Source organism: Eschrichtius robustus, chromosome 17, assembly GCF_028021215.1.
Source record: "Eschrichtius robustus isolate mEscRob2 chromosome 17, mEscRob2.pri, whole genome shotgun sequence".
Taxonomy (NCBI): domain Eukaryota; kingdom Metazoa; phylum Chordata; class Mammalia; order Artiodactyla; family Eschrichtiidae; genus Eschrichtius; species Eschrichtius robustus.
Genome location: NC_090840.1, coordinates 51,573,952 through 51,601,920, shown reverse-complemented (window position 1 = coordinate 51,601,920; position 27,969 = coordinate 51,573,952). Strand labels below are relative to the sequence as shown.

Here is a 27,969-nt window from a genome sequence, read left to right as displayed (position 1 = left end):
ACAATAAGCAAATAAAAAAATCCACCACCTCACTAATAATTTAAAACTTCAAATTAAAACAACAGCAGGATACTACCTTTAATCTATGAGACTAACAAAAACTGAAAAATTGATAATACAGTGCCAGCCAAAGGATAAGAAACAGCAACTCTCATAGCCCATAGATAGGAGAGCAACAAGCTCAACCTTTTTGGAGGGAAATTTGGCAGAAGCTATTGAAATTTAAAAGGCATATATCTTTTGACCCAAATGGTCCACATCTAGTAATCTGGTGTACAGAAATACACTCAGATGTATGCAAAGCTCTTCAAAGCATCACTGTTCATAACACAGAAAACTGTATATAACAAACATTCATTAAGCACATTTTGATATTTGCACAGTTGAAAACCACGCCGTCATGCAATCATTAAAAGAAATGCAGGACGCCTATATGAAAAAAATGTCCTTAACATACTAAGTGAAAAAACACAAATTGCAAAACACTGTATATAGTGTGATCCCACTTGTATTTTTTTAAAAATATATGTGTAAGTAAATAGAAAATATCTGAAAGACCCACCAATCTATTAACAGTGGCTACCCTGGAAGAATGGACAGAAACAAGGAGATTCTTTTTCTTTTCACGTTGTACAATTCTGTACTATTTATTTTTACAGTAACCATGATTCAGTTTTATAAATATAAAACTATAAATATAAAGTAGTATAATAATAGTTTAGAGATGGATTCTAGAGACACCTACCCAAAATGCTTTTTCTCTCCCAAATCCAATCCACCCACCTCTTGTGAGCCGAGTGGCTGGCAGGGCTCACAAACAGGGCAGGTGAGGTTTGGGACTTGGACTACTGGGCAGTCTAGCAGGGGCTAGGAAAAGAAGCCAAAGAGCCCTGGGACAAAGGTGGGATAGCTTTGGCTCCTGGGAAGAGCTTATTCTCCAGAGAATCAGATTCCCACCCATCCATCCCTTACACTGCACAGGAAGAACTCCCACCCCCTCCCCCAAGCCCCAAAGGAGCAGAACAGGTGGGCCGAGGGCTGAGACAGCAAAGGTAGACTGGGAAACAAATGGCCTGCCTGTCGCACATCACTGCTCCGTCACTGATGGAACTGCCTCACAGCCATACTGGAGCCCAAATGAGCCCAGCACATAAAATAACACGGCCTGTGGGCAGCAAAGAAAATGGACAGAACTTATGTGGACTACATCCATGTGAACAGAACATAAAAGAGCACTTATAAAGACTGCTGTACAGCACACAAGTATAAAATTCTGATCTAAATATATGATTATTGAACTAAAAAATCTGTAAAGGTCAATAAATGAATCGAAGGCCAGGTGGTCGATTCAGCAAACCAATCGCGTTAGGAAAGATCAATTAGAAAAACCATTTCAAGTGCAGAGCAAAGACACATAGCATAGATGGAAATCATGAAGGGAAAAAAAGAGAGATCTGAAGAACAGAGCCAGCCATACCTGATGCGACTATCCAAAGTCCCAGACAGAGAAAAAGGAGCAAATGGAGAAGAGGAAACAATTAAACAAATAATAGAGGAAAGACCCATGTTTTTAGATAGGAGGGGTATCCTGAATCCCAGGAAGGATCAATGAGAAAAGACCCATGCATCTGGCCATTCTGAAAAGTGCCAGATCTCCAAGGGTAATGAAAATAAAACATCCTGGAATGTCCCAGACAGAAAGTACAAGTTACCAAAAAAAGAAAAGAAAAAGAATGAACCTGGCTTCAGTCTTCTCATCTGCAACACTAGAAACCAAACTGGAATAACCCCTACAGACTACTGAAAAAAGGGACTTTACCCCAAGAATTCTGTACACCAACAAGCTCTCCCTCACTTCTCAGGTTAAAGAATGGCATCTAAGAAATGCATTTCACCCAAATATCCCATTTGAGGAAAATACTCACAAAAGAACTCTAGCTAAACTGAATATGCATCAGAATAAAGACTTCAGCAAAAGAAGGGGGAAGAAAACAAGCAACCCAGTGTTGTGCCATAAATATATATATATACATATATACACACACACACACTCACACATGAAGACAGACTATATATACTCTCTAACTATAGATCTATAGTTATATATGCATACATAATGTATATATATATATATATATAGATACATATGGTCCGTATATAGATATATAGAGTTATAGGTATGTATAACTACCTATATATAGTTAAATGGACTGGGAATGTGAAATAAGTGTTAAGTAAGGATTCTTGAAGTAAAAAGAACATAATGGAAGGAAAAATCTAATTGTGTCCTAGAGAGAAAGTACTAAACAACAGTGACATCAAGAAGCGTGGAGTGTGTGGGAACAGCGTGGGGTAAACATTTCAGCGGACTCGTCCTAGTGAGCGGAGGAGGGGAGGAGAGGGGAGAAATGAAGGCTCTAAAGGTCTTTTCTCACCCGGGGGTGGTGGGAGCTAGAGAGTAGTGGTGTGGAAGACAGCTGGAAATTTATCTTCAAATCACAGAGCAATAAGGAGAAGAGACTGAAACAATTTAGGGAAAGTAAGGAATAACTTTCAAGAAAAGGTGAAAAACAGTGACTTAATCCAACTGCAAAACTAAAGAGAAAGAGGAAACTACAAAGTAAAATAAATAAAAACCAAAACATTTATCGTTGTGAGTTGCTTGGCCTGCAAGCGTTGGGTTTTGAACTTTGGTTGGTGTCATTTGGAACTTCTTTTTAAAATGAAATGGAAAAATAAAGTGTGTTCCTTTGCCTACTCAACATCAGCAAGTTCATATCTCTTAGTCCCCCTTTTCTGAAAGAGAGGTGAATCTGATTCTTGGATCTTCTCTTTTCAGGGGTTTGACTCCCAGTTTTTCCCAAAGCATGAACTCATACACCTCAGCTCACAGATCAGTGGATAACAGTCAGGAAATTTGCATAAATCTGCATATCTGCCGGGAGTAGCGGCAGCAGCCAGCATTCACTGAGTGCTTACTAAGTGCTTAGCGTATCAGCACAGGGAGTTCTGCACCTATTAACTCGCTCAATTCTCGCATCATTGCAACAGAATAGGTGTTTTTATGAGACCTGTTTCTCGGGCAAGGAAACTCAGGCTTAACACTCATGAAGTAATCAGGGTCCCTCAGCTAGGAAGTGGCAGAAACAGGATTTAAAAGGTAACAGTCCGGCGGTCTGGTTTCAGATTCTAAGCTCATAGAGAAAAGGGGCATATGTTGGGCCTGTTTGGAGCAGGGCTCATGGACCCCATCCACTACCAAGAAGCAACTGGCAAAGTTGACACGGGCATCAGGCTGCCGAGGGCAACAGTCTCCAGGAGGGCAAAGTCCTGCCCTCTGTGCAGTTGTCAAAGGCAAAGGCAGAGGCAGCTGGATAAAATGCCACCCTAACACGGCGTCCTCTGCCTCCATGCCAGGCAAGGAAGTGGGCTTTGCCAAATCCAGAAGCCTGGAAAGAAGTGAGACCGTGCAGGATAGCATGTGGAGGAAGCTGGCCATCTGTCGGGAGGTTACGGAAGGAATCCTTCTGCCCAGGAGCTGGATGGTGTCACCACAACACTCCCCTTCCGCGTGCGTGGCAAGCACGTGCTTTGTGATAGTTCTCAGAGCGGGGGCATTAGGACTGCTTGGTTTTTTCTTTGTGTTTTTCAAGTCGTCTGAACTGCTCGTATATGTCCATCATTTTTAAAAGCTCATGATCAATATATTTTTTTCTGTATTTGTCATCTTTTTTTTTTTTTTATCTCTATGGTTGGCTTTTTTTTTTTTTTTTTTTTAATGGCTGTGTTGGGTCTTCATTTCTGTGTGCGGGCTTCCTCTAGTTGCGGCAAGTGGGGGCCACTCTTCATCGCGGTGCACAGGCCTCTCACTATCGCGGCCTCTCTTGTTGCAGAGCACAGGCTCCAGACGCGCAGGCTCAGCAGCTGTGGCTCACGGGCCCAGTTGCTCCGCGGCATGTGGGATCTTCCCAGACCAGGGCTCGAACCCGTGTCCCCTGCATTGGCAGGCAGATTCTCAGCCACTGCGCCACCAGGGAAGCCCTGTTTATTCTTCTTGTAATAACTTTTCATGTGTGGACGTCTCCCTAAGTGGACTTAAGTTGCTCAAGGGCTTAAGTTGGCTCTGCCACTCTGTGGAGCTCAGGAAACCCCACATCTGTAAATGACGGCGATGACATCTGACCTGCCAAGTTCACAGGGATATTGTGAGGCTCAAGTGAAGCAATGCATGTGAAATACATGCCATCCATAGCACTTGGCATGGTGGTACATACACAGTGGATGCTCAGTTCAGTCAACAAATATATATGCTCAAACACCTGGGGATACACAGAAGCCCGCAAGAGACAAAGCCCCTGTTCTCATGAACTCTACATTCTACTGGGGAAGAGAGAAAGAAAAAAGCAGAGTTAACTCAGGGATTGTTTGGGTGGAAGTGAAGGTGACATGTAACCCCACTGTGATCCAGCGAGACCACAGCTACAGAACACTTGTAGAACTAGCCAGATGTCACAGACAGGAAAGGAAGACACCAAGGAAAAAGGCGTAATGAATCAGTTCAGAATTGGTCTAGGTCACTGGTTCTCACACCTGGCTGATCTCAGAATACCCCGAGGAGCTGTGAAAAATACAGATACCTGCTGCTCCGCCGCCCTCCCCCACCTCCACTTCAGCAGAACGGGAATCTGGGGTTGAGGACTGGGAATATGCATTCAAAACAGCTGCTAAAGGGGCTTCCCTGGTGGCGCAGTGGTTGAGAATCTGCCTGCCAATGCAGGGGACACAAGTTCGAGCCCTGGTCTGGGAAGATCCCACATGCCGCGGACCGACTAGGCCCGTGAGCCACAACTACTGAGCCTGTGCATCTGGAGCCTGTGCCCCGCAACAAGAGAGGCCGCAATAGTGAGAGGCCCGCGCACCGCGATGAAGAGTGGCCCCCGCTTCCCACAATTAGAGAAAGCCCTCGCACAGAAACGAAGACCCAACACAGCCATAAATAAATAAATAAATAAATAAATAAATAAATAAATAAATAAATAAATAAATAAATAAATAAATAAATAAATAAATAAATAAATAAATTAAAAAAACAGCTGCTAAAGTAATTTTCAGCTTCGCCACCATCCTAGGTAAGTCAGTTTCAGTGATATGATCTTAAAGGCCAGATTAAAGGTATGAAATTTGTCCAAAGGGCTTCTGTAGCTCATAAATCAATCTTCCAGTCATCTTAGGGTCATTTAAAAAAATCCTAGTGCATTTGAAGAGAGATAGACGATACTTTTTGTTGTGTTCATTTCTGGGTTTGTTTTCCCCTTTTGGGGGGGGGCAGATTCAGTAACAACAAACTCCATGCCAATGACAAATCCTGAGAACAGAAGAGATTACCAAACCCTCCAGCCAAGTGTTTCTCAGAGGGTGGTCCTCCATGCCCTGCTCTGAATTGCCTAACAATGCCAACCACATTGGTAACGTTCTTGTGCTTTTTAAAAAAAATTTCAGGTGAACAAATAAATAATTTTTTTACATATCATATAAATTCCCCACTTAAACCATTTAAAGTGTACAATTCAGTAGCATTTAGTACATTCACAATGTTCTGCAAACGTCAGGACTACGTAGTTCCAGAACAATTCATCACCCCAAAAGGAAACTCACTAAGTAGACTTTTCTCGTTCACCTTTCACCCAACTCCTGGCAACAACTAATCTGCTTTCTGTCTCAATGGATTTGCCTGTTCTTGATATTTCCTATAAATTGTATGATTATACAATGTAACCTTACGTGTCTGGCTAGCAATTCCACTCCTCAGTATACACCCCAAAGAATTGAAAACAAGTATTCAAACAAACGCCTGTACCTGGATGTTCATTGCAGCACTATTCACAATAGCCAAAAGGTGGGGGGAAAAATCCAAATGTCCATCAACTGGTGAATGGAAAAACGAAATGTGGTATATCCATACAATGGAATATTATTCAGCCGTAGAAAAGAATGAAGTACTGATTTATACTACAACATAGATGAACCTCAAAAACATTATGCAAAGTGAAAGAAATCATCCACAAAAGACAACATAGTGTATGATTCCCCTTATAGTCACTGCCCTACACACTTTAACATATTACTCCATAGCCCAATATGCTGTTTCAATGTAGCAGTTTTCCAGACCAACAAAAATTCTAGAATGTCCCTTGGCAGTCCTGTTGTCTTCATCACCACAAAAACCCTGGATCTTCTACAACATAGTTGTACAGGGGAGTCAGGTATCATATTCAATGTAGAGTCATATTCAGATGGATAATACATGGATAAAACATAAAATAACTTCCTGAGCCCAGGTTGGGTAATGCTAGACTAAACAGGGGATGAGAAAGGAGGAAGGGATTTCAGAATCTTACTTAAATCATTTTATAGCTCTGCAATTCATATTTTTTTCTTAACCAAAAGAGGTCATATTTTATTTTGGATTATACTATCGCAGCTGGCAAGACACTTCCTAATCGTTTTTGTTCTGTATATATATGGAAGTTAAACGTATCTAATTTGGTTTCACGCAAAGAGACAAATGGAAACTCACAGTTTAAACTTTCTCTGTGGTGTCTTACTCTGATTAGCCTTAAACCGACAGGGAATTGGCAGTTTTTCAAAGTTTCCTTCTCCTTAAGATGCTAATAATAAGCCAGACAGGGTGGAAATCAGTGTCCCCGTAAATCTCTGCTTTTTCTTTTTCCTTGAGAAAGCTCATTCCAGGGCCATCTCGAAGGCTGCACTTTAATAAATGGATTTCAGCTCAGGAGACTACATGCCGGTTTCTTGGAGGCTGAAGGGGGTTCATTGCTTACCGCTTCCATCAGGCCCCTCACGGTGGGGGATTTCAACATCAAGGCGTCAAACACGTCGTCTGTCTCCTTCCTCACGTACAAAAGCACTGAAAGAGAAGGGGCGGGAAGCCGTGACTGTGGAGCCCACGCAGCTGCCCCAGGAGACTGCTTCCCACCAGTGGCTGTTACAGATGAACATTCTGTAACTTCTTCCTGTAACCCCCAACAGAAAAACGTAATTTCCAGCAGGCTGACCCTAAGGAAACCCCGAACCATGTTCTATTGGGTTAGCCAAAAAGTTCGAACGACCCGAACGAACTTTTTGGCCAGCCCAATATTTAAATGCGTGCCGCTTCCATTGGATTTACAGACCTCTTCTTGGAAAATCATTGTCTTTGAAATAGTGTGGTTGCTACTCCTGCTGCAGGAGTCCCTGGAATGGGTTACAGGGGGCCTGGCAGCGGGTTGATGGGCTGCAGCGCCACCGTCTCCTGCTGGGCTTGCTGACAGGCACACCGGCATGCTGGGCTTACGGCTCACCCCCAGGGCTTGCCCAGAGAGGCAGCTCTCTTTAACTGTGTATCTGTGGATAACGATCACTCCGCTAACGACAGCAGTAACCATTATCAGCATCCCAGAGCTTGTACAGACAAAGGCAACCAGCCACGGCAGCTCCCGGTGACTTTGAGAGAGCCACCCTGAGAAGTGGCTACAAAGGCAAAACAAATAACGGCACTGGTGATAATTACAGTCATTCTCTGTCCTGCAGAACTTTTAACAAACAATGGGCACCGTCACTGACCCTGACTCCTCGCGCGCTCCTCAAAGCCCAGCTCAGCGTAGGAGCTCCAGGCGAGGGGCTCAGGAACTCCACTGTCCTTTTCCAAAGAAAAGCCACTCCTGGGAGAACGAGTTCTCTATTGCTGGAAGCTTGCAGTGCCCTCATGTGTCCCTATGACTGAGATGTTTCAAAGGCCGTAACTTTGCATTTTGTCACAGCAATTCCTGATGGCAATTTTTGTGCAGACTTCACAACCTCAAAATATCTGAAAAAACACAAGCTTTGGACCAGCCAGCATGTACTAAATATGGATGTACGCTACTATTACTTTGGCCTGTGTGATCCTTGATTTCCATATAACATTGCCCTCGTTCTAAAGGATGAGATATAAAAGGCATGCGGGAATGGAACTCAAAACGCGCTCGGATATTTTGACGGTGAGCCTGTGAAGTCGGAAAACCCTTTATAGGTTTAAATATTACTACTGTAATTAACACTACTCAGGTATTTACACTCTTTGAATTCTGAAATGCTCATTACTCATTCACAATTATGATAATATTCCTTAACTAGATCCAGGCCTAAAAATAAAACTAATAATTATATTAGTGAAGATGGAGTGCTTACTATGTACTGGGCACTTGAGTTTACTGTTTTACATGCATTAACTCATCAAGCCTCCCTCTGTGACGTGGGTACTCTTGTCACCCCATTTTACGAGTGAGGACTCCAAGGTGCAGAGGACCTTCCCAAGGTCACATGACTCGATGTGGCTGAGGGGGGCTACACGGGGATGCTCTCGACCATTATGCAAATCCCATTTCAACAGATAGGAAAAAAAAAATTCTCAGTAACAAAAACCTCAAGGCTGTGCAGATGGTGGACGTACGGTAACCTGACTCATTAAAAGGCCAGTGCTGTAAGCGGAAGGTCTCTGGAAGCTCCTGGTGTTGGCTACAGCAGGATGTGGGGAGAAAAGCCACCACCCCGCCTTTCCCCTTACTCCCAGGAGGGACAATGAGTCAGCACAGCATCGAGATGCTGAGCAAGACACTGACAAGTCCGTGCTTCGTTTCTTATCCTCTTGGTGAAGTGGAAAAACATCCCTGACTGAGAGAAAATGAGAAAGTTGTGATGTCACAGAAAACAGGTTCCCTTACTTGTACCGTGATTAATCGTTTGCGCCTATTGAAGGATTCTCAGCTGCTGGTGCTTAGGAGAGGGTATTGTCAAACACAGCACGAGTTTCTTTTTAACCTTATATCTCGCCGCTGGATGAGTCAGTATATTCACTACATTTCCCTCAAGGTAAAGGAAAGAATCAGTGCCCAGGAAGAATAAATGTTTGCTTAGGGTGTTTAAAAAGATAAGGTTTAAAGCAAAGGAGGAGACTGTGGACTTCCTGTGTCAATAGAAACACCCCCAGGCCAGCACGGAACCACAGGGACATGGGCCGGGCCGGGGGCTCTTCTCAGTGCAACGCCCCCACCACCATTCCTAATTGGAGCAACACCGGGGAGGGCCTCAGCGGGAACGGTACCTCGCTTCATCCCTTCTTCCTTCATCTGCTTAGAAGGTGCTGGACCAAACTCCTCTTCCATGGGCCTGAACATCCGTTTCACAAGGACACTGCTGCTAGAAAAGATGAGGGGAAAGTGTTAATTAAGGAAGGCACGCGGGGTGCCAACAAAAAGGTGTATGGATGTGCCAGTCCCTATCTTTTCCCTTTGTTTACGCCATCCCTTATCACAACTGGATCCATGCACCAACCTCCTGCCTCCCCCTCACAGGTCCCAAGCCTGCACGTGGGGCAGAACATACTTGCCAATATCTTTCATGCATGGCCCTGAGACATCCTCCTTGCTGCTGAACATGGATCCACCGAGGTGAGACCTCTGGGTTTTACCCATTCCATTCTGCACCTAACCCCCCTTCCTGCTCAGAAGACCAGGGCTGGGGATGCGGGCCTGAGCCCTGTGTTTGTGTGGTCTGCAAGTTACACAGCCCATCCCACCTAGCTAGGGCCTGGGTGTCCTGCACTTTCTCGCCAGCCCCGAGGGCACAGCGTGACCTCTGGAAATGGCACGGGCCTGCCTCGCTGGTTCTAAGTTATGAGGCTGCCCTCGGTTCCTGCTGTTCCACAACTCCATCAGCTTGGAGCAGAGGAGACTGCAGTGGCCGAGGTTCCCTAGACCCGGCCCTTCCTTCCTCGTGGGAGAGGGTTTCGGTCCCCCTTCCTGAGGGCCCACGGGTCCCCAGCTGGCCGGTTCTGGTGGCTGTGCGTTTCCTCCCAAAGTCTCTGTCTTTCTGGGCACTCTAGGGAAGGGAGGGCTATTCCAGAGGAAGGAAATTAGAAGAACAGATTGTCACTGAAGAGAAGTCATTGCCGCTGAGTGTCCCCTCAAACTCATATGCTGAAACCCTAACCCCCAGGAGGATGGTATTCAGAGGTCCGGGCACTGAGAGGTAATTAGGCCCTGAGGGTGGAGCCTCCATGATGGGAGTGTCTTTGTAAGAAAGGGACACCCTCTCTCTTTCTGCCATGTGAGGACACAGCAAGAGGATGGTGATCTGCAGGCCGGAAAAGGGTCCTCACCAGACACCGACCATACCGGCACCCTGATCTCAGACTTCCAGCCTCCAGAACTTTGAAAAATACATTTCTGTTATTTAAGCCACCCAGTTTATGGTATTCTGTTATAGCAACCCAAACTGACTAAAACACTGAGAAAATGCCCCTGCATGGAGTCTTACGGTCCTTTAAGCCCTCAAGAGAGCAGGTGTAGGTTTTTAGAAAACTTTAATCTCTCTGGGGATTCCTGGAACCAGGCACATGAAGCAATGCCAGATAGGCAGTTCAGCAGAATTGTTAAGACATGAGCTCTGGGTCCAGACTACGTTGGTTTAAACCCCTGCTTTGCAGACTCACAGACATAGAAAACAAACTTATGGTTACCAAAGGGGAAAGGGGGGGAGGGATAAATTAGGAGCTTGGGATTGAAATATACGCACTACTCTATATAATATAGATAACCAAAAAGAACCTACTGTATAGCACAAAGAACTATACTCAATATCTTATTGTAATAGCCCATTGTAATAACCCATAACCTATAATGGAAAAGAATCTGAAAAATTATATGTATAACTGAATCACTTTGCTGTATACCTGAAACTAACACAACACAGTAAACCAACTATATTTCAATTAAAAATAAACCCCTGCTTTGCAATCTACTAGCTACAGAAACATGGACAAATTCTTCAACTGCCCTGAGCCTCAGTCTCCTTGTCTTTAGAAGGAGGCTGTTGAGAGAATTAAATGAATTCAACATAATGTAAATTCAAACTCACAAAGTTGCCTGATACATTGTAAGTACTGTAGAAGTGTTAGTTAGAGATGATGATGGTCATGATGATCATGATAATTAAAGGTGGAGAGATTTGAGGAAGAGAGATACGGGGAAGGGTACATAAGGCAGACAATTTGAAAGAGCTCAAAGTTTCCATTTACTATCAGATAGCAAACAGTCCAAACTACCACTTTGGCCCAATTTAAGGGCTAAAGTTGGAAAAGCTTCCTGCATCAGAGACTGACGTTATATCAATCCCAAGCTTCCAAGATAATATAAAACCCTGCTCCAAAGCCAAATCCCTGTTGGCCTCATTGTCATTAAGAAGTTCTTTTTATCAATTCTCAAGTGGAGCTAATGGTGGGGTCCAGTGGTAGAAAGAACACATGGTATAAAACTGTGGACAATCCAAAAAGTACTTCTATTAATTCTAATAGTTTAAAGTATTAAACCACCAAGTCTTTAAATTACCATCTTCTACTCCAGGTGGTCCAAAATTATGTTTATGAGCCCTTAATAAGACCACGTTTAACAAAGCACTTTTCATCTCCTTGGTCAATTAAGTCTCATGAACACCCTGTGAGCCAGCAGGTCAAGGGCCAATCTTATCCCTATTTCGGTGACGACCAAACTAAGGCTCAGGGTGTTCTGTGTCTTTTGCAGGGCAACGCAGCTAAAAAAGTGAAACAGGCTGTTGAGAGAACCCAGCTCTGAGGAACAACCTCATGATAAAGTACTCGATAAATCTGAGATGATGATGAGTGAGGGTATGAGAAACGATATTCAGAGTCAGCATTCTATTTTATTCCATAGTAAGTCAAACTATGGAAATAGCCAGAAGAAAAACTCAAACTCAAGTCCCAGCTGAAGGCGGTAATAAGTTTTTAGAGCGCTGTTCCCTCTATCTTTCCCTCACTTTTCTTTAAAACCATAAAAGCGGGTCATATTATTCTGTCATGTCTTGGAGCTGGACTGACCACGACGCTGGGAGCCAAAGATTAAAAAATCTATTGACATTGCTGTCAATGACCAGTAGGTTAATAATGGGTAAATAGCCTGAAACATCACCAGACACTCTTTCATGCTGTGTTAGGGTTCCTAAACTAGGGATTTTCTTTCTCTCGTCAAGAAAGATTTATTTACATTTTTCCAGGTCTGTTGACTTTTGACAGCACCCCATTCTGAGCATGACAAACTTTGCCATTAAAATAACATCTTGGATAAACCACATTTCTCTTGGGAGTTCAGAAATGTTTTTTCACACTTTCAAATCTATAAACCCAGTAGGAGTCAATAAGCTTGTGTGGTCTGAATTCAATGGTTTCATTTCTTTTCAAAGCAAGGCGAGAAAAGAAGGGCAGCAATGACTGCCCAATTGATAGAAAGAGTAAGGATTTCAGGTCTCCTGATGTCCTGTTCAATTACACTGGCTTGTACCACAAAAGGACAAGAACAAGGAGAAGGTGCTTTCTCTGACATCAATCTCCGTCCCGTGGGCACAACGTGTTAACATGTGGAAGGACTCCAGGTCCAGCAACATATGAAATCATTGCTTTGTGAGGTCAATCTCAGGGAAAGCAAGTCCCTGAGGTGTAAACAAAGGATGGCTAAGTTTCATCAGAAGAAAAACTGGGAAGGTGTTTGGATCTGAAGCCTGTCTCTGGACATACTTGGCAATGTTGAGCCCTACCTGTCAGGCTGAACCACTCTAGGCATCAGTACCTAGGTGACGAGGTATCAAAATAAAGCACGGAAAGGAGTTGCAGGCACCATGGAGACATAGTTTGTCTAGTTCACAACTCTGCTTATGGCCTCTGTAGGCTGATGACCACGTCTACCCTAAATAAATTAACGTCCCTACCCTTTGTTAGCCTCAGAAAAGAGGAGGTGCTCTTATGTTCAAGCCCTCACGAAGTCTTTCACATTATGGAGTAAAATCTCAATTAGTTTATTTTCAACAATAAATCACTCTGGGGAAGAACCTATCATCCCCAAGTGACTTTAATCAATGCTAGTTCAGGGTCTTGATAGAATTCATCTGACACACTCAGTAAACACAAACCAAAATCAACAAACAAACCCCACATATGTTTAGTAACAATTATGGTAGTTAAGAGCTTACAATTGAAAGTAGTAAATAACTAGGTCAGTAGGCCCCAGAAGGATCATTTTAAGAGGAAATACAGATATTTCTGTTTCTGGCTAAGATGTTGTATCTTGTGGCAAACCAAGCAATCAATGTTCCAGCCAAGAACAATGTAAGTACCTGTAAACATATGTATATATATATTTAATCTTATTGAAGGTATTGGACACTACTGTTGAGTCAGCCAGAGCCTGAGAGCTGAGATCTCAGAGGAGAAAACTGCGAGAGGCGAGCTGATAGTCAGTGGGCCACTTTCCTCTTGAAGCATTTGCCATTTTTCAGCTGGGAGTAGAGGATGGTGATCTCAGCAGAGGCACATACTTAAGAGCAAAGAAGTCTGCACAGCTTTTGGCAATCTTATGGTGTTAGAGAAACAGAAATTGGTGTTTAGGGCTGCAAAGGTATTCAGGGCTAATAGGAAAACTTCCAGAGAGTAGAGAAGCACAGAGAAGTAAGCCAGACACTGCAGTATTCCTTCCCAGGTATTTACCAAGTTTTTAAGCTGCACAGGATAAGAGAGTAAGAAGTTAAGCAGAAAGCCCTTGAAACTCATAGAGGAGGCTTGGGTAGTCTCCCCATGCTAAGGAGACAAAAATTGAACTTCAAGCTCCATGAAGGAAAAAGACCCATAGAAAGTCCCTCAAAGGTACAATCTAGGAGTTAGGATGAATTAGAGGTCATCTGAGGTTAAAATAAACTGCAACCCAGCTTTGGGTCAGTTCTGTCCCTGACTCAGTTATGGTGATCTGTTAACTCAGGCTAGATACCAGAGGATAGGGAAAACCTTCATAAGGAAAAATATGGTCATCCAGGGCCTCCATAATTTTTATGTATATTGTTCATCATTCAATGATTATCAAATATTAAATAGGACCAAGGGAAAAACATACAATAGAAACAGACCCAGATAACATACTTATAGCACAGTTATTATTATGTTCATGAAAATAAATGACAAGACATTTAGAACTGAAATTTATTAAAATAAACCAATTAAGTGGAAGTCCTAGAACTAAAAAGTGCAGTAATTGAAATTAATAACTCAATAGATGGGTTTAGTATATTGGACCTAGCAGAAGAGAGGATTTGAGAGTTAGGTCAATAGAAAATATCCAGGCTGGAGCATGGTGAGTAAAGAAGATGGACATTTTAGAAAAGAACATAAAAAACACAGGGACAGAATAAAAAATTCTAATACACATTTAGAGTCTCAAAGGAGTGGGGAGAGAACAGGGAAGAGCACTATTTGAAGAGATAACAGCCAAGAATGTTCCAAAACTGATCAAAGACATCAACCCACAGATTCAATGAGTGGTATAAAATACCAAGCAGGGGGAAAAAGAAAGTACAAAGAAAACCCACACATAGAAACATCATAAAAAATTTGAAAACCTGAGTGAAAGAGATAAATTTTAAAGCAGTCTTTTCCAAATGAAAGAAAAAAGAAAGGGAGGAAGGAAGGAAGGATGGAAGGAAGGAAGGAAGGAAAGAAGGAAGGGAAGAAAGAAAAGATTACATTTTAAAGAGCAACAATAAGACAGCTGACTTCTCAACAAAAAATGATGGAAACCAAAACTGAAAGAAAGTAACTGCCAACCTGGAATTTGATACCTAACAGAAATACCCTAGAAAAATGATTACAAAATAAAAACATGGGCTTCCCTGGTGGCGCAGTGGTTGAGAATCTGCCTGCCGGTGCGGGGGACGCGGGTTCGAGCCCTGGTCTGGGAAGATCCCACGTGCCGTGGAGCGACTGGGCCCGTGAGCCACAGTTACTGAGCCTGCGCGTCTGGGGCCTGTGCTCCGCAACAAGAGAGGCCACGATAGTGAGAGGCCCGTGCATGGCGATGAAGAGTGGCCCCCGCTTGCCGCAACTAGAGAAAGCCCTCGCACAGAAACGAAGACCCAACACAGCCAAAAAAGTAAATAAATAAATAAATAAATAAATAATAAAAATAAAGGAATTCCTTTAAAAAAAATAAAAAATAAAAACATTTACAACAAATAAACAAATATGAGAGAATTCTTTGCCAAAAGTTCCACAACAAAAGAATTATTAAACAGAATTCTTCTGGCAATAGGAAAAGGATCCCATGTATAACTGAATCACTTTGCTATACACCAGGAACTAACACAACATTGTAAATCAACTATACTTCAATTAAAAAAAAAAAAAAAAAATAGGAAAAGGATCCCAAAGAGAAACAGAGAAATAAAGGAAGGAATGAAGAGCAACAGAGAGGGCAAATGTAGGTTAAATTTATAAAAGGAGGCAAAGCTTAGTTCTAAGAGTCTTTAGTTCAAATCTTCTAATTTGCAAAATGGCTAACTAGTATACAAGAAAGAATAACTGGTACTAATATAAGAAACTGATAAAAATCTGCTACTCTGAGGGATGGTAAACATGATTTTCATTTCCTTAACTATTTTCTAAAAATATTCCTTGTATATCTGATGCAGATTTCAGTATTATTGGGTAGATTTTTTAACTGCAATATCTAACAGTAAAAATAAAAATACATCAATTGAAAAGGGGGTGGGCCTGGAAACTCCCCATTGGTCCAGTGGTTAAAACTCTGCGCTTTCACTGCCGTGGGCCTGGGTTCGATCCCTGGTCAGGGAACTAAGATCCCACATGCTGAGCAGTGTGACCAAAAAAAAAAAAAAAAAAAGAAAGAAAAGAAAAGGGGGTGGGCTTCTTACAACTGCATGTGAATCAATAATTATCTTGAAATAAAAGGTTTGATTAAAAACAGACACGAGGGTGCCCAAATTTGCCAAGAATCCCTGTGCCCCAAATGCAGTGCAGAGGCCACAGAGCTGCTAGACTTGAGGGGACCTCACTATAGGCTGGAATGGGGGGCACCTCTGTGGGGACCAGTGTGGACAGAGGATCAAGGCAAGAATGGTTTTCCAGGAACTAGAGGTCAGATAGAGATGGATACCAGATCCCCAGAAATAATAGAAATAGAATTTCTCATCATGCATGATATTTGCATATCAATTTAAATACTATTTCAGGGAGCGTAAGACCCTTCCCTCTTCCCCATAAGAGCCATTCATGAATCCCTGGTTAAGGGCTCAGCTCTACAGAAAATTCTTTTTGTCTGGTTTTTCTTTCTATTTTTCTTCATCTTCCTCTCTTCCATTTCTCAATAAAGTATCATTTATTTAGGGCCTGAAAAGGAACCTTGGCAATAATAATAGCTCTGTTTTTTTGAAAGCATCTTCCGTGTGTCAGGTCATTTTACGTATTAATGCTTCTAATAATTCTAGCAGGTAGGTATTAATATTTGCTATTTTTAGATGAGGGAACTGAGGCCCCAAAAGGTTGTTATCTTAAGTTACACAGCTTGTAAGATCAATGCAAGACTCAAATCATGGCTGACTGGCTCTAGAGCAGTGGTTCTCAAACATTGCCGTGCATTAGAATCACCTGGGGACTTTAAAAAGGTCTCCATGCCTGAGCTGCACCCATCTGCCAATGAAATCAAAATCCCTGGAGACGGTCCCTGTATATGAGTATTTTTCTTAACTCCCCAGCTTGATTCTGATATGCAGCAAGAGACCTGCTGCTCAGAGATGGTGTCCAAAAGCCTCTGTATCTGTTGTAGCCCCTGCCTAGGAAACAAGCCTGCATGGGGTCTGTGATCCCCAAATTCAGCACCAGAAGTCACCCCAAATACTTATCACTAGACAGGAGCAAACAGGTGTTCCTCTTCTTGTTTAGTTTAGCTACTTAGCTGTTGATGGCTCCCCATCCCACCTCATCTGAATCTTCTCTAGTTTCTCTCTTTAATTGCGCTCAGGTTTGCTGGCACTTCAGGCCAAAAAGCTCTCCTCCTCATGAACAAGTCCGTGTCTGGCCACCACTCTGGCTTTGGAGTAGTTGGGAGGGGGCCCTGGTGCACCTGGGCAGGCTGTGCCCTCCAGCTGGTGGCTGCGTGAATGACGCTCTCCAACACTCAGTTAGATGCTTTAATACTAACTGACTTATGCCTGGCAGGGAGAGGGAAGAACTGGCCAGACAGTCCTGATCTGAGGAAGGCTAAGCAAATGCCCGTGAAGGTGGTTCTCCCCAGGGCTCGGTGAACTGACCCCCTCCGCCAGGTACACTCGCCTAGGCTTGTCACAACCTGGGTCCGAAAATCCAAACGGTGTGCCTTTGTCAAGGCCAGAGAGCCGTCACGATGAGGGCCTGTCTCTGGATGATTCCTTGGCAGCCACAGATCAAGAATTACGAGGGTTAGGTGATAGGGCGTGACGGCTAAAGGCAGGCGATGGGAGTGCAGCTAGACCCAGGTTCAAATCCTGCCTCTATCACGCACCAGCTGTGCGGCTTAGAACAAGTTTCCTGATCTTTTGAAGTTTCAGTTTCCTCATTATAAAGTGGAAGTAAGTATAGCATCTTCCCCGTGGGAATTTTGGAAGAATCCAATAAAATAATCCATATAAAGCACTTAAGACAGTGCCTAGCCAAGGTATCCAGTGAATGTTGATTACCACTTTTACATGTAACAATAGCCAAGTACCTACTATGTGTTAACACTGGGCTCCAAGGCCGCCCGTATTACTCAATCGAACTCTAATTAGAAGATGGTTAAGAGTAAGAGCCTTGGGCCTCAGGCCTCATGATTCTGCAATAAAAGAGGGGAATTGTTACAGAGAGGCCAGACCAAAAGAGGTAAAAGCAGGTCAATTAGTCACCTAAATGTCACCGACTTGCAAGGAAGGACAGTTAGGCTGAGGCAGATTCACAAGCGCACATGCAGGAGCATTTACGTCCCAGGCGTTTCTTGTTCATAACACTCAATTTTCTCACAAGAGATCTTACAGACCGTCTTATACAAAATCCTCATTTTACGATGGAGGACCCCAAAGCCCAGAGGTCAGGGAGGCGGCCCCAGGCTTCACACTGGTGAGCGGCAGCCCGCGAGTATCTAATTATGTATTTAGAAAATGTGGAACTCAGAATTTAGAGGTCAGATCCTGGACAAGGCTCTGTTCCTAACCAACTAGGGAATTATTAGGCTCTTTTGAGATTCTCTATCCTTGAGAGGGTGGCACACTTTTTCTGTAAAGTAAATATTTAGGCTTTCCAGGCTAGACGGACGGTCTCTGCTGCAACTACAGCAGCGTCTCTGTACTCAGCTCTGCTGTGGTAGCACCAAGACAGCCAGAGACAAGACACAAAGGCATTAATGTGGCTGTAGTCCAATTAAGCTTCATTTATGGGCACTTGAATCTCATAATTTTCAAGTGTCATGCAATATTCTTCTTCTTTGGGATTTTTTCAACCATTTAAAAATGTTTGCAGACAGTACAAAAAGTATTGGGCCTTGATTTGGCCCTTAGGCTATAGTTCGCTGAGCTCTGCTCTAGGAAATGAGCTCAAGAATATCTGCTCCACTTACTTCACTTTGAAATGTTTTACAAGTAAATATGTTAATTGCATAGGGAAGAATAGGGAAGCCCTGGTTTGACTATAGTTTGAAAAACCAGTGATCTAGAGAGTTTAGTTATACACATGTAATTAATGCAAACCAAGACTTAAGTTGTATATAAGTAATGTTATGTAGATGAAAAATGAACGTAGTTCTAGATTGCTTTAAGAGAAAAACAGCATCCAGGTCATAAGAAGAAATTATCCCAATATAATCTCCAACTCATGTGGCTCAGAACACGTGTATTTCTGAGAGCCAGCTTTAAGGAGACTATTAACAAATCTGGTGGTACCCCCTGGAGGGGGAATTAAGATGTTGAGAGGTCAAACAATGTTTGAATGAGGAGGAAAGGTTGAGACTTATCCAGAGAGCAGAAATAGAGCTAATGGGTCAAAAGAAGATAGACATCAGTTCAACAGACAAACTTCCTGGAGCTGGAACTGTCCAACAGTATCATGAGCTATCTCATACAGTGAGAATATTCAGAATATTCCCATCGCTGGGAACATTCAAGTAGAAGCTGGCTGACCACCTATCAAGGATGCAGTATATTGTGCTACATGGCCTAGAAGACAGGGTCAGCTAAATGACCTTGAAGATTCCTTTCTGGCTCTAAAATTCTAGGAGTCTATACAATGAGTTAATGAATAGAAAAGCACTATGCAGAGACTTGATGTGCAAGACACTGGGAGCCTTCAGTGCCCCTATGTGAACCCTGTCCTCCCTACAGTCCTAAGACAGTGACAAGGTTCTCAGCCTGCCCAGCTCCCATCCAAACCAGTCTCACCACTAGCCCACGCAGCTCACTCCCCGGAGTGAGGGCTTCAGGAGGCACGTGGGAGGGGCCCAGGTAGCACTAAAAGTAGGACAGGCTGTGTCCTTGGCTCCTGCCTCAAGCTCAGCTTGATCTTGTGTTGGGGCCAAAGATTTCAGTAATTGGATTATCAGTGAAAGGGTGGAATCCAAGAGATGTATCACTTCAAAACAACAGCTAGTTCTTCAAAGGCAGATCATAGGAAGGAGAGAGGGGTAAAGAGAAACCTAGAAGGAGAATGGTATTCCCCAGCCTTCGTCCAGACAATCCCCAGAGTCAAGCCTTTCCTAGCTCTGAGTCTGGAGGCTAAGCAGACATTCTCACTCCCTGCCCCATTACCCTGTGCTTGGAAACCCATTTCTACTGACATGAACTGACTTTGGGTGCTTAAGTGAAAAGACCGAGTGTCTTACCCTTCTCGTTCATCATCCGTGTTGTAATACACCTGTGGAACAAAACAATAGGCTTACTGTAGGTTGGACACAAGAAATGGAAATATATTACATGATGCACAGGCTTTCCTAAGGCATTACACTGTCTCAAAAAAGACAAAAGACAAATCTGTTTAATGACGCTGCACATGTGTGTCTGAGGAAATACAAATTTAACCTCTTCACAGTCTCCCTAGGGTTAATTCTTAGATTTTAATGAACTAAAATTGGAAATCAGATTACCTATAGCCCTGAGCCAAATCTTGCTTTTGACATTAAGGAAATATTTTAGCAAGATCTAAAAATCATGGTTTACAAAGGCCTTGGAGCAGGGCCTGTCAGTAACCAATCCCGTCCAGTCCACAGGAGAGCCGACTCCAGACAGAGTGCTTTGGAGAAGGGAGGGGAACAAGAAGTCCCCACGGCAGTAACCCCAGGCCTCCGTTTTTTCCCCAAAGGGACCTGGGTTACCCTGGCATCCCACGACCACAAAAATCTAGGAGTCAACTACCCTCAGGCCAGGAAAGGTCATTTAGCTCTAGGAGGTGTCCTGGCCGGAAGGAAAAGAGACTTCTTTCGGTGGTCAGCATGGCAGCAGGCAGAATCAGATTTAAAGACATTATGAAGCATCCTTATTACTTTATGCAACACTGGAAATCCAGTGCGGATCTGCTATGTATGTTAAGTCCTCTTCATCCAATTATTTATGACAATTAACTGTGGGCCTTTTGTGAGCTTCAACTATGTGCTGCAGGACCATTTCCGTTTGGGTGAAGAATGATACTCAAATTAGTATCCAACATTCACACATGAACTTCAGACGTCACCTCTGGTTCTGGTCCATTTCTTCACTGTCCCTGCTGCAGCCACCTGGGAGAGAAACAGCTGTGTCTAGACTGACACTCTCCGTGGAAACTCTCTCAAAGGCTCGTGGCAGTTCCTGGGAAGCTGCCAAACCCAAACTTAGTTACATAACAAAGCTGGTTACCAGGAACTCTTTGGGAATGAGTCATTCTAGTCATCAGCTCGGATTTCCACAGGGAACTTTTTCCTCTTAAACTTTTTAATGTCTGTGGTTGTATTGTATACTTTGTTTCTTCTTAAGCAGAGAACAATGAAGGTAAGACATTTCCTCCCCACACCCCAAGTTTCAGTGTGGCATCAGAGCCCTGGGATGTGCTAGTAATGGGACTGTCTATTTAGATGCATAGAGAGTGACCCACATAAGCAAGGGAGCCTGAGCCATAGCACTGGACACACAACTGGATTCGGGGGGAAAGTTCCTGATGTTGGCTTGTCTTTTGCTGGTTTCTTTAAACGTGGCATAATACATCCACCCTGCTGCACCACCCTGGTAGGGTAATGCACAGCTCTCTGCAAAGGTGACTGGTGACCCAAAGCTGGAAGCAGCCGTCTCTTAAGTGCCCTCCTGGCCTCCTGAGCAGCCTCTGCTGCACCGTCCCTATCACCTCCTTGCACTGTCATTTCTCCTCCTCGCATGTGATGACCCACTGTTTCTTCCTGGTTGGCTGTAGGGCTCATTGCACGAATTTAATTTTTAGACAGTGTTTCTCAAACTTTAGAGTGCATAAAAACTACCTGGAGAACTTCTCATAAATGCAAATTCCCAGAGTCCCCCTTCAGAGATTTTAATTTGAAAGGCCTGGGATGGAACTTGGGAACCTGCATTCTTATCAAGAACGCCTATGATCTGGGGGGTAGAGGGTTTACAAGCCACAAGTGGGGAGACGGTTCTTGAGGGTGTGAGGGAGGAATGATGTCCTCCCTGTGTTCAGGTGCCTTGAGGAAGGCTCATACCTGCCAAGTACATGTTATCCAGTGGGCTGATGCCTCTGCATCCCACAATTTCTCCCAAGCTCCCCTTGTCACTTCTTTTTAAAGGCATTCCCGACAAAAGCCACAGTGCGTAGCAGGACTTTAGTGTGAAGAGAGGGAGACGGAAGATCTCCACAGTGCCTGCACGTTGGGTTCGTGCCCTCATATGAGGTTTTGAGAACCGTCTGGTGAATGTACCAGCCCACAAGTGAATCAGTGAGCTAATGAGGGAGCAAGGGACATGTGGGCTGAGAGTGAAAATCCTGCTCCCCAGGCCACGTCTTTGGTGCCTTCAGCATGGCTCGGAGTGCTCACCGACCATGAAAGCTAAACAGCTGCTTGCTCCGCAGTTGTGCAGGGCTGCCACGTGGCTGATTTTACCAGGCTCACGCCTGCAGTGGTTACCACGGGCCTTCCTCCCCTACCCGCCCCTGCTCCCTTATGGTAAAACTGGCCCAGCTTTTGATCTGCCACAGCTAGCTCTCATTTTGCCTGTCAAAGTCAGCCAAGCCCTGTCCCATGCCCACGTCTCACATCACGGCACTGCCCTCTTCCCTCCTGCCTCTGGACCCATCTCCCAAGGCTCCCAGCTTTTCTAAGAAAAGGCAGCCTTTAAAGTTCCAGCCAGCTACACAGTAGGTGCTCCCTTCCTTTGGCCAAGCAAGTTGATCAACCACAGGACATTCACGCATTGTTCTAGAGCACAAAAGAGTGTGTTCCTTTGTTGCCTGGAGCCCAGGCAAGCTCCCTAACTGAGCCCCTTAACTCTGCCGCCAAGGCCACAGGGGAAGCCTGAGGCTCTTCAAGAACAGCCCCAGACAGCAGGACTTAACTTCGCAATGCCCCAGGGGACGCTGATTGGGCTGCTTTGCAAATTGGTGCAACCAACCAACGGTAAAGGCTACACTTTCCTTCTGATTCAGCCACAGGCTAGGAGTCCAGCTCAGGACACGGAAGGAGCAAGTGAGGCCAGAGGACTGACAGTCACGAGCAGTCAGACTTGGTCACTTTTCCTCTTAGGATTCATTTACAGCTTTGTGTATTTCAGAGAAATCTTGCCAAGAGAACAGGTCAGGCTGTCAGTTTTGACACCGGGCTGAAGCCAGAATCACAACACTAAACAATAAGAGCAATTTAACTCAATTTTCCCCTCTCTCCTGGAAGGTGTGAACACCTAGCTTCAAAAAATCCCATGTATTTACAAAGACTGTAAATACACAAATCACCATCATGTTCTTGGGAATTAAAAAATAAGAATAAAAGTAGGTGCTGGCTCTCATAGCTTAATAAATCATAATATTCTTCCTTTCTTCTTTGTGTCCTTTTCCTATCGAACAAGTAAGACAAGATGGGAATGCTAAATTTCAGTGGAATGCACTCCAAGAAAAAACTATGGGTATTTTGTTGCCATGTTGTGTCAAAAACAGCAACTTTTAAAAAAAGCCCTGGTTGTACAACTGCTTTGTCTCACACACAAAATATTCTCCAGAAAGAGAAAGTTAAGCCGATAATGATTTCTGCTCCTAGACTAAGGTCAATTCTAATGAGTGTCTGAACAATTAGAATGGAAGAAAAACTGGAATGTGTCATTAGGCACCTATTTCTCAACAGACCTTTCCTCAGAGGACTCTGAGTTTAAAAGAAAACTAATCAATACAAGAGTCACTAAACCCAACTGGTTTGGTGAAAGACAATTCTGGCTAACGCTGGGGAAGTAATTATCTCACACAATTTTAATTCATAACATAAAATAAATAATACTAAAGACATTACAAAAAATCATCCATCTCATAGCCCTACTCATCAAGTATTACAATTTGTCTTGTTCAAATTCAGGTATATATTTGGAATCACAGTATAGACACAAATGGCTATTGTACCTTTTTCCCCCACTGAACATTATCATAATGAGTTCCTATGTTGCTACATAGTTTTCATAATTATAATTTTAGTGGCTGCATAACATTTCATCAACTTGAGCTACCATAATGAGTTAATTATTGCATCTTTATATTATAATATTATTTCTATAATTTCACTTATAGATATACCTAGAAGACAGGAACTTTTTTAAAAAGGCTTGTCTACAATCTCATTTTTCTCTTGGTGTGAAATTATTTACCTATTCAATGGAAACTGTTAATTTACTAAGGGAAAAATTGTTGATAGAGTTTTATTTAATCAAAGAATTTTTCCTCTTGGAAGTTATGGGTACAGTTCAATTTCCCACCATTAGATGGCGCTCCATCGCATCAGGTGGATCCCACATGACAAAACTAACAAAACAAAACTTTTCTTACAGGTTATCAGCCTTCTTACTTTCTTTCTCTTTCATTGCTTTGTCAACACTTCGAGATTATCAGCTCACTCTCACCTTCCCCTTAGAAAGTTAGTTTCCTCTCCTGAGACATTCCTTTCTATAAAATTCCATTTTCTGTAGGGAACAGCTGACTTTTTGTTGAATTCATGGGTTTTATTTTTAAGATCAACAGTGCCTGAAGTGATGCTGTCTTAAGGCTCTACCAGCCCAGTGAATGGATGGCAGGCGGATGTTAGCAGGGAGGCCATACCTGTCCTGTCCTCTGCAGGTTTGCAAAGTGAACATCGGGTATGAAGAGGACGGGCTGGGAGTGCAGATCAGGCATTGTCTTGAAGTAGGTGATGTCGCTCTTCTTCTGTAACGGTATCGCCGCCAACTTCCCATCAGAGGCTGGACACGATCACAAAACCCATAAGTGAGAGGGTGGTGAATGACTAAGAACTCTCACCTGTAAGATCTAATCTTAGCTAAAGTTCATGATTGTCTCCTATGAAGCTTCCCAAACGCCATAGATGTGAACACACTTTAAAAGCCTCCCCTCTCCTATCACCAAACCAGCAGAAAGAGTGTGGACTTGGCGTGAGCGCTCCTGAGGGGGAGCTCCGGTCCCCTCTTGCCCTCCTGTCCCTCTCTGCGCCCTAGATTCCTTGTCTGGAGAAGGAGGATGTTGGTCTCCTTGACATTAGAAAATCCCTCCTAGTTCAAACATTGTGATCATGTGATTCTATTTACTTCTAACAGGGAGAGTTCACCCCTTCTCCACTGCTAGGGAAAAGCAAGCCATCCCTTGCATGTCCATATTTTACCTGCAACCTGCTTCTTTTCACCCATTCCCCAGTGGACCTGGCCCAGACAAAGCCTACCCCTTCACAACCACACTCACAGTTGTTGCATTGGGTTTGGGAGGTCTGGCCTTTCCCCTTCTTCCTGTTCTGCTTCCTCTCTTCGTCTCGGATTTTTCTTTCTGCTCCCTGACAGGGAAAAACAAATGCAGACAACGCCAGGCATGTTACCAGAGCAACTGTCTGCACACAAGCCACAGGGATAAAAAACGAAACGTGGGGAGCAGAGCCAGGCAGCCCCGTTTCCATCCCCTGGCGAGGTCAGGCCTCCACTCTGAAGGCTGAGATTGCTCCTTAGTTTACTCTACATTGTTGACCTCCAAGGGATCCCACTCTTCCCAGAGTTCCCCCTGTTCCCTCTCGCAGTGAAGCCGGTTAGTAATTTTACTGATTATAATAAAATGTTGTAGGAGGAAGCATCAGCTCGTTAACATCATTCCTGGGCACGGAGGGGGGGCATTAAAGCTGAGTGCGAATTCCCTATAAAATTTTTCCTTTGCTCGTTGGTATGGAACTATAAAAAATCATTACAGTAGGGGAAATGAGGGAGGGCATAAGTAAACTACACAGGATTTAAGATCATTTTGTACACACAAGTATGATTTGGGGTTTTGTCTTAATATGTTCATATGCTCTTGGAGATGGTGCTCATTTGACCGAATAGAAAAGAGGCTGGTCTATTTGCCTCCTTTTTGCTCCTCTGTTCCTTGTATTTTGACTTTTTCATTGGCTTCTCTTGCCAAATCCATCTGACTTAACCAGTTGACCGTCACCTTATGTCTCTTGCCTTCTTGGCCTTCCATGATTCTTTGAATATCTTCTCTTTCTGGTCAGCTTTGCTAACTCATTTTCCTCTTCTCACTCCCCAAATGCAGACATTCCAACACAGATTCCTTTTCTTTTCTCTCTCTCCATTCTTATGACAGAAGAATTCATCTACACCCATATTTCCATGATGCTCTAGACAGGTGACATCCGGATAGACACTCCCAGGCTAGACTCCTCCCCTAGATTTCAGATCTGCATTTACTGGTCCTGCCCTTTGTGGCAGCTATTTAAGGAATAGTAAAGTAAGGACTGGCCAGCAACCTCTACCCCTAGAAACTGCCCCCAAGTTATCACACACAAAAGAGATAGATTTGAGAGTATACAATTTAATCCTTCTGTTAAACACACACACAAATCGATTAAAAAGCAAAGGACGGGGGGACTTCCCTGGTGGCATAGTGGTTAAGAATCTGCCTGCCAACGCAGGGGACACGGGTTCAAGCCCTGGTCCAGGAAGATCCCACATGCCGCGAGCAAATTAGCCCATGCACCACAACTACTGAGCCTGCGCTCTAGAGCCTGCGAGACACAACTACTGAGCCCACGTGCCACAACTACTGAAGCCCGTGCGCCTAGAGCTTGTGCTCCACAACAAGAGAAGCCAGCGCAATTAGAAGCCCATGCACCACAATGAAGAGTAGCCCCCACTTGCCGCTACTAGAGAAAGCCTGCACGCAGCACTGAAGGCCCAACACAGCCAAAATTAAAAATAAATAAATAAATTTATTTTAAAAAAAGGCAAGGGACAAATTGGTGAAAATACTTGCAATAAAATATCATATAAAGTGTTAAATCATTAATATATAAATAATGATTCAAATGAAAAAAACAACTAACATACCAATAAAGAAATAGACAAGAGCCATGAAATAGGCAATTCACAGAAAAGGACACACAAATGGTTTGAATTAAAACATTGAAATATAGAGTTTGCTTATCAAATTGGCTTTTTAAAAAAAACTGATTCCCAATTCTGGCCAAAGTAAGGCCATGACACAACAGGGATGTATGGTCAATCAAGGTATCCATCATGGCTTTAGAGCTAACTCTTGAAGAATGAGTGATTACAGCTAATCCTGATGGGGTACTTCCTCTGTGGCAGGTGAGTTCTAAGAGCTTTACATAGGTAAGATTTGGATAGTTATAATAGTTTAATCAGATATTTTAAATACACATTTTTATGTCAAAAAACTTCTTACTACCAAAAGGGAGTAATTATTTCACAGTGCTTCAAGTTTTGAATTGTCACTGATGTTTATAAACCATAGAAATTCATAGAAAGAGGGAGAAAAGCTATAGAAATATTTCCTTTGGAAGTCTCTTCAAGATATACTAAGGTTTTGTAGAGTTTTTTGTCTAGATAACATATAATATTTTCAGAAAACAAAGTGTTAAATGCACAAACATGACTTTGTTCAAATGGGTGTGAAATATAAGCAAAAGGCCCCTATTATTCATTTTTATTGTGTCCATGTAAGACATTTTTCTCTGTATTTGAAAGTCTGTACAATATGGTATTTAATGTAAGTAGAAATATGGAAATTCATCTATAAAAATTACAACTCACCAAAGACACACCCCAAGGTTTGTCAAGCAATTTTATTTTTAAATTGGTGTTTTATTTTGTACAATTGCTATGAGAGAAAGGTCTGAAATTAATCTGTTTCAGGACTTATATATGTTCAATGTCAATTTTTAGGAAATAAAGTCACCTGCTTATTATTTTACAGGTATTCTTTGATATGCCAAACCCAAAGGATTAACATAAAACATAGAGTAGCTCTCCATAGAGCCTAGTCCTAGTACCACACCTACGTAAGAAATTTCCTGCCCAGAAGGCTCAGATATCGGCACACCAAAACAATTCTGATAGTATCCAAACTTAGGAGAACCACAGTTCTCATATCTAAAATAAAGCTTTGACTTCACAATGACCCAGGGCAGCTTTGATACATTCAATTAACATAGAGAAAGCATCCTTGAACATGACCTTCCAAGAATTCCTTTCCTTCCTTTGATTATTGGTGACCCAAAGCTTCTAGAAAATATTCTTTGTACTCTCATTAAAGCGCAAAAAAGTCTAGTTCTTCCAGAATAGCATATTTTCTGCAAACACCAAATTTATCATTTGAAAATAATTTGCCCCACTTATATGTTCACTATGGAGTGTTAAATTTGAAAAAAAAAATATGCCTGAGGATTTCCTGATTATATTGTGATCACTGTTGCCACCTCTTGAGAGGGGACGGCTATCTTTATTTTTTTATTTGACACTTAAATTGTTTCTCTTAAATTTATTTTAAGAACGAGGCCTTCAATAAAATGGACAACCTGGAAGAAATGAACAAATTCT

At 43.0% G+C, this 27,969-nt stretch overlaps 1 protein-coding gene across 1 annotated transcript in view; it reads right to left on the bottom strand.

The window, feature by feature from the left end:
• Positions 1 to 27,969, bottom strand: part of GRHL2 (grainyhead like transcription factor 2) — a 111,736-nt gene that overhangs the window by 3,390 nt on the left and 80,377 nt on the right. Inside the window, exons 9-13 of the mRNA XM_068525664.1 lie at positions 24,830 to 24,917; positions 24,197 to 24,336; positions 19,773 to 19,804; positions 9,143 to 9,237; positions 6,843 to 6,928 (exon numbers count right to left, since the gene is read on the bottom strand). Of these exons, the coding sequence (XP_068381765.1) occupies positions 6,843 to 6,928; positions 9,143 to 9,237; positions 19,773 to 19,804; positions 24,197 to 24,336; positions 24,830 to 24,917 (441 nt within the window). The remainder of the gene's footprint in view (positions 1 to 6,842; positions 6,929 to 9,142; positions 9,238 to 19,772; positions 19,805 to 24,196; positions 24,337 to 24,829; positions 24,918 to 27,969) is intronic.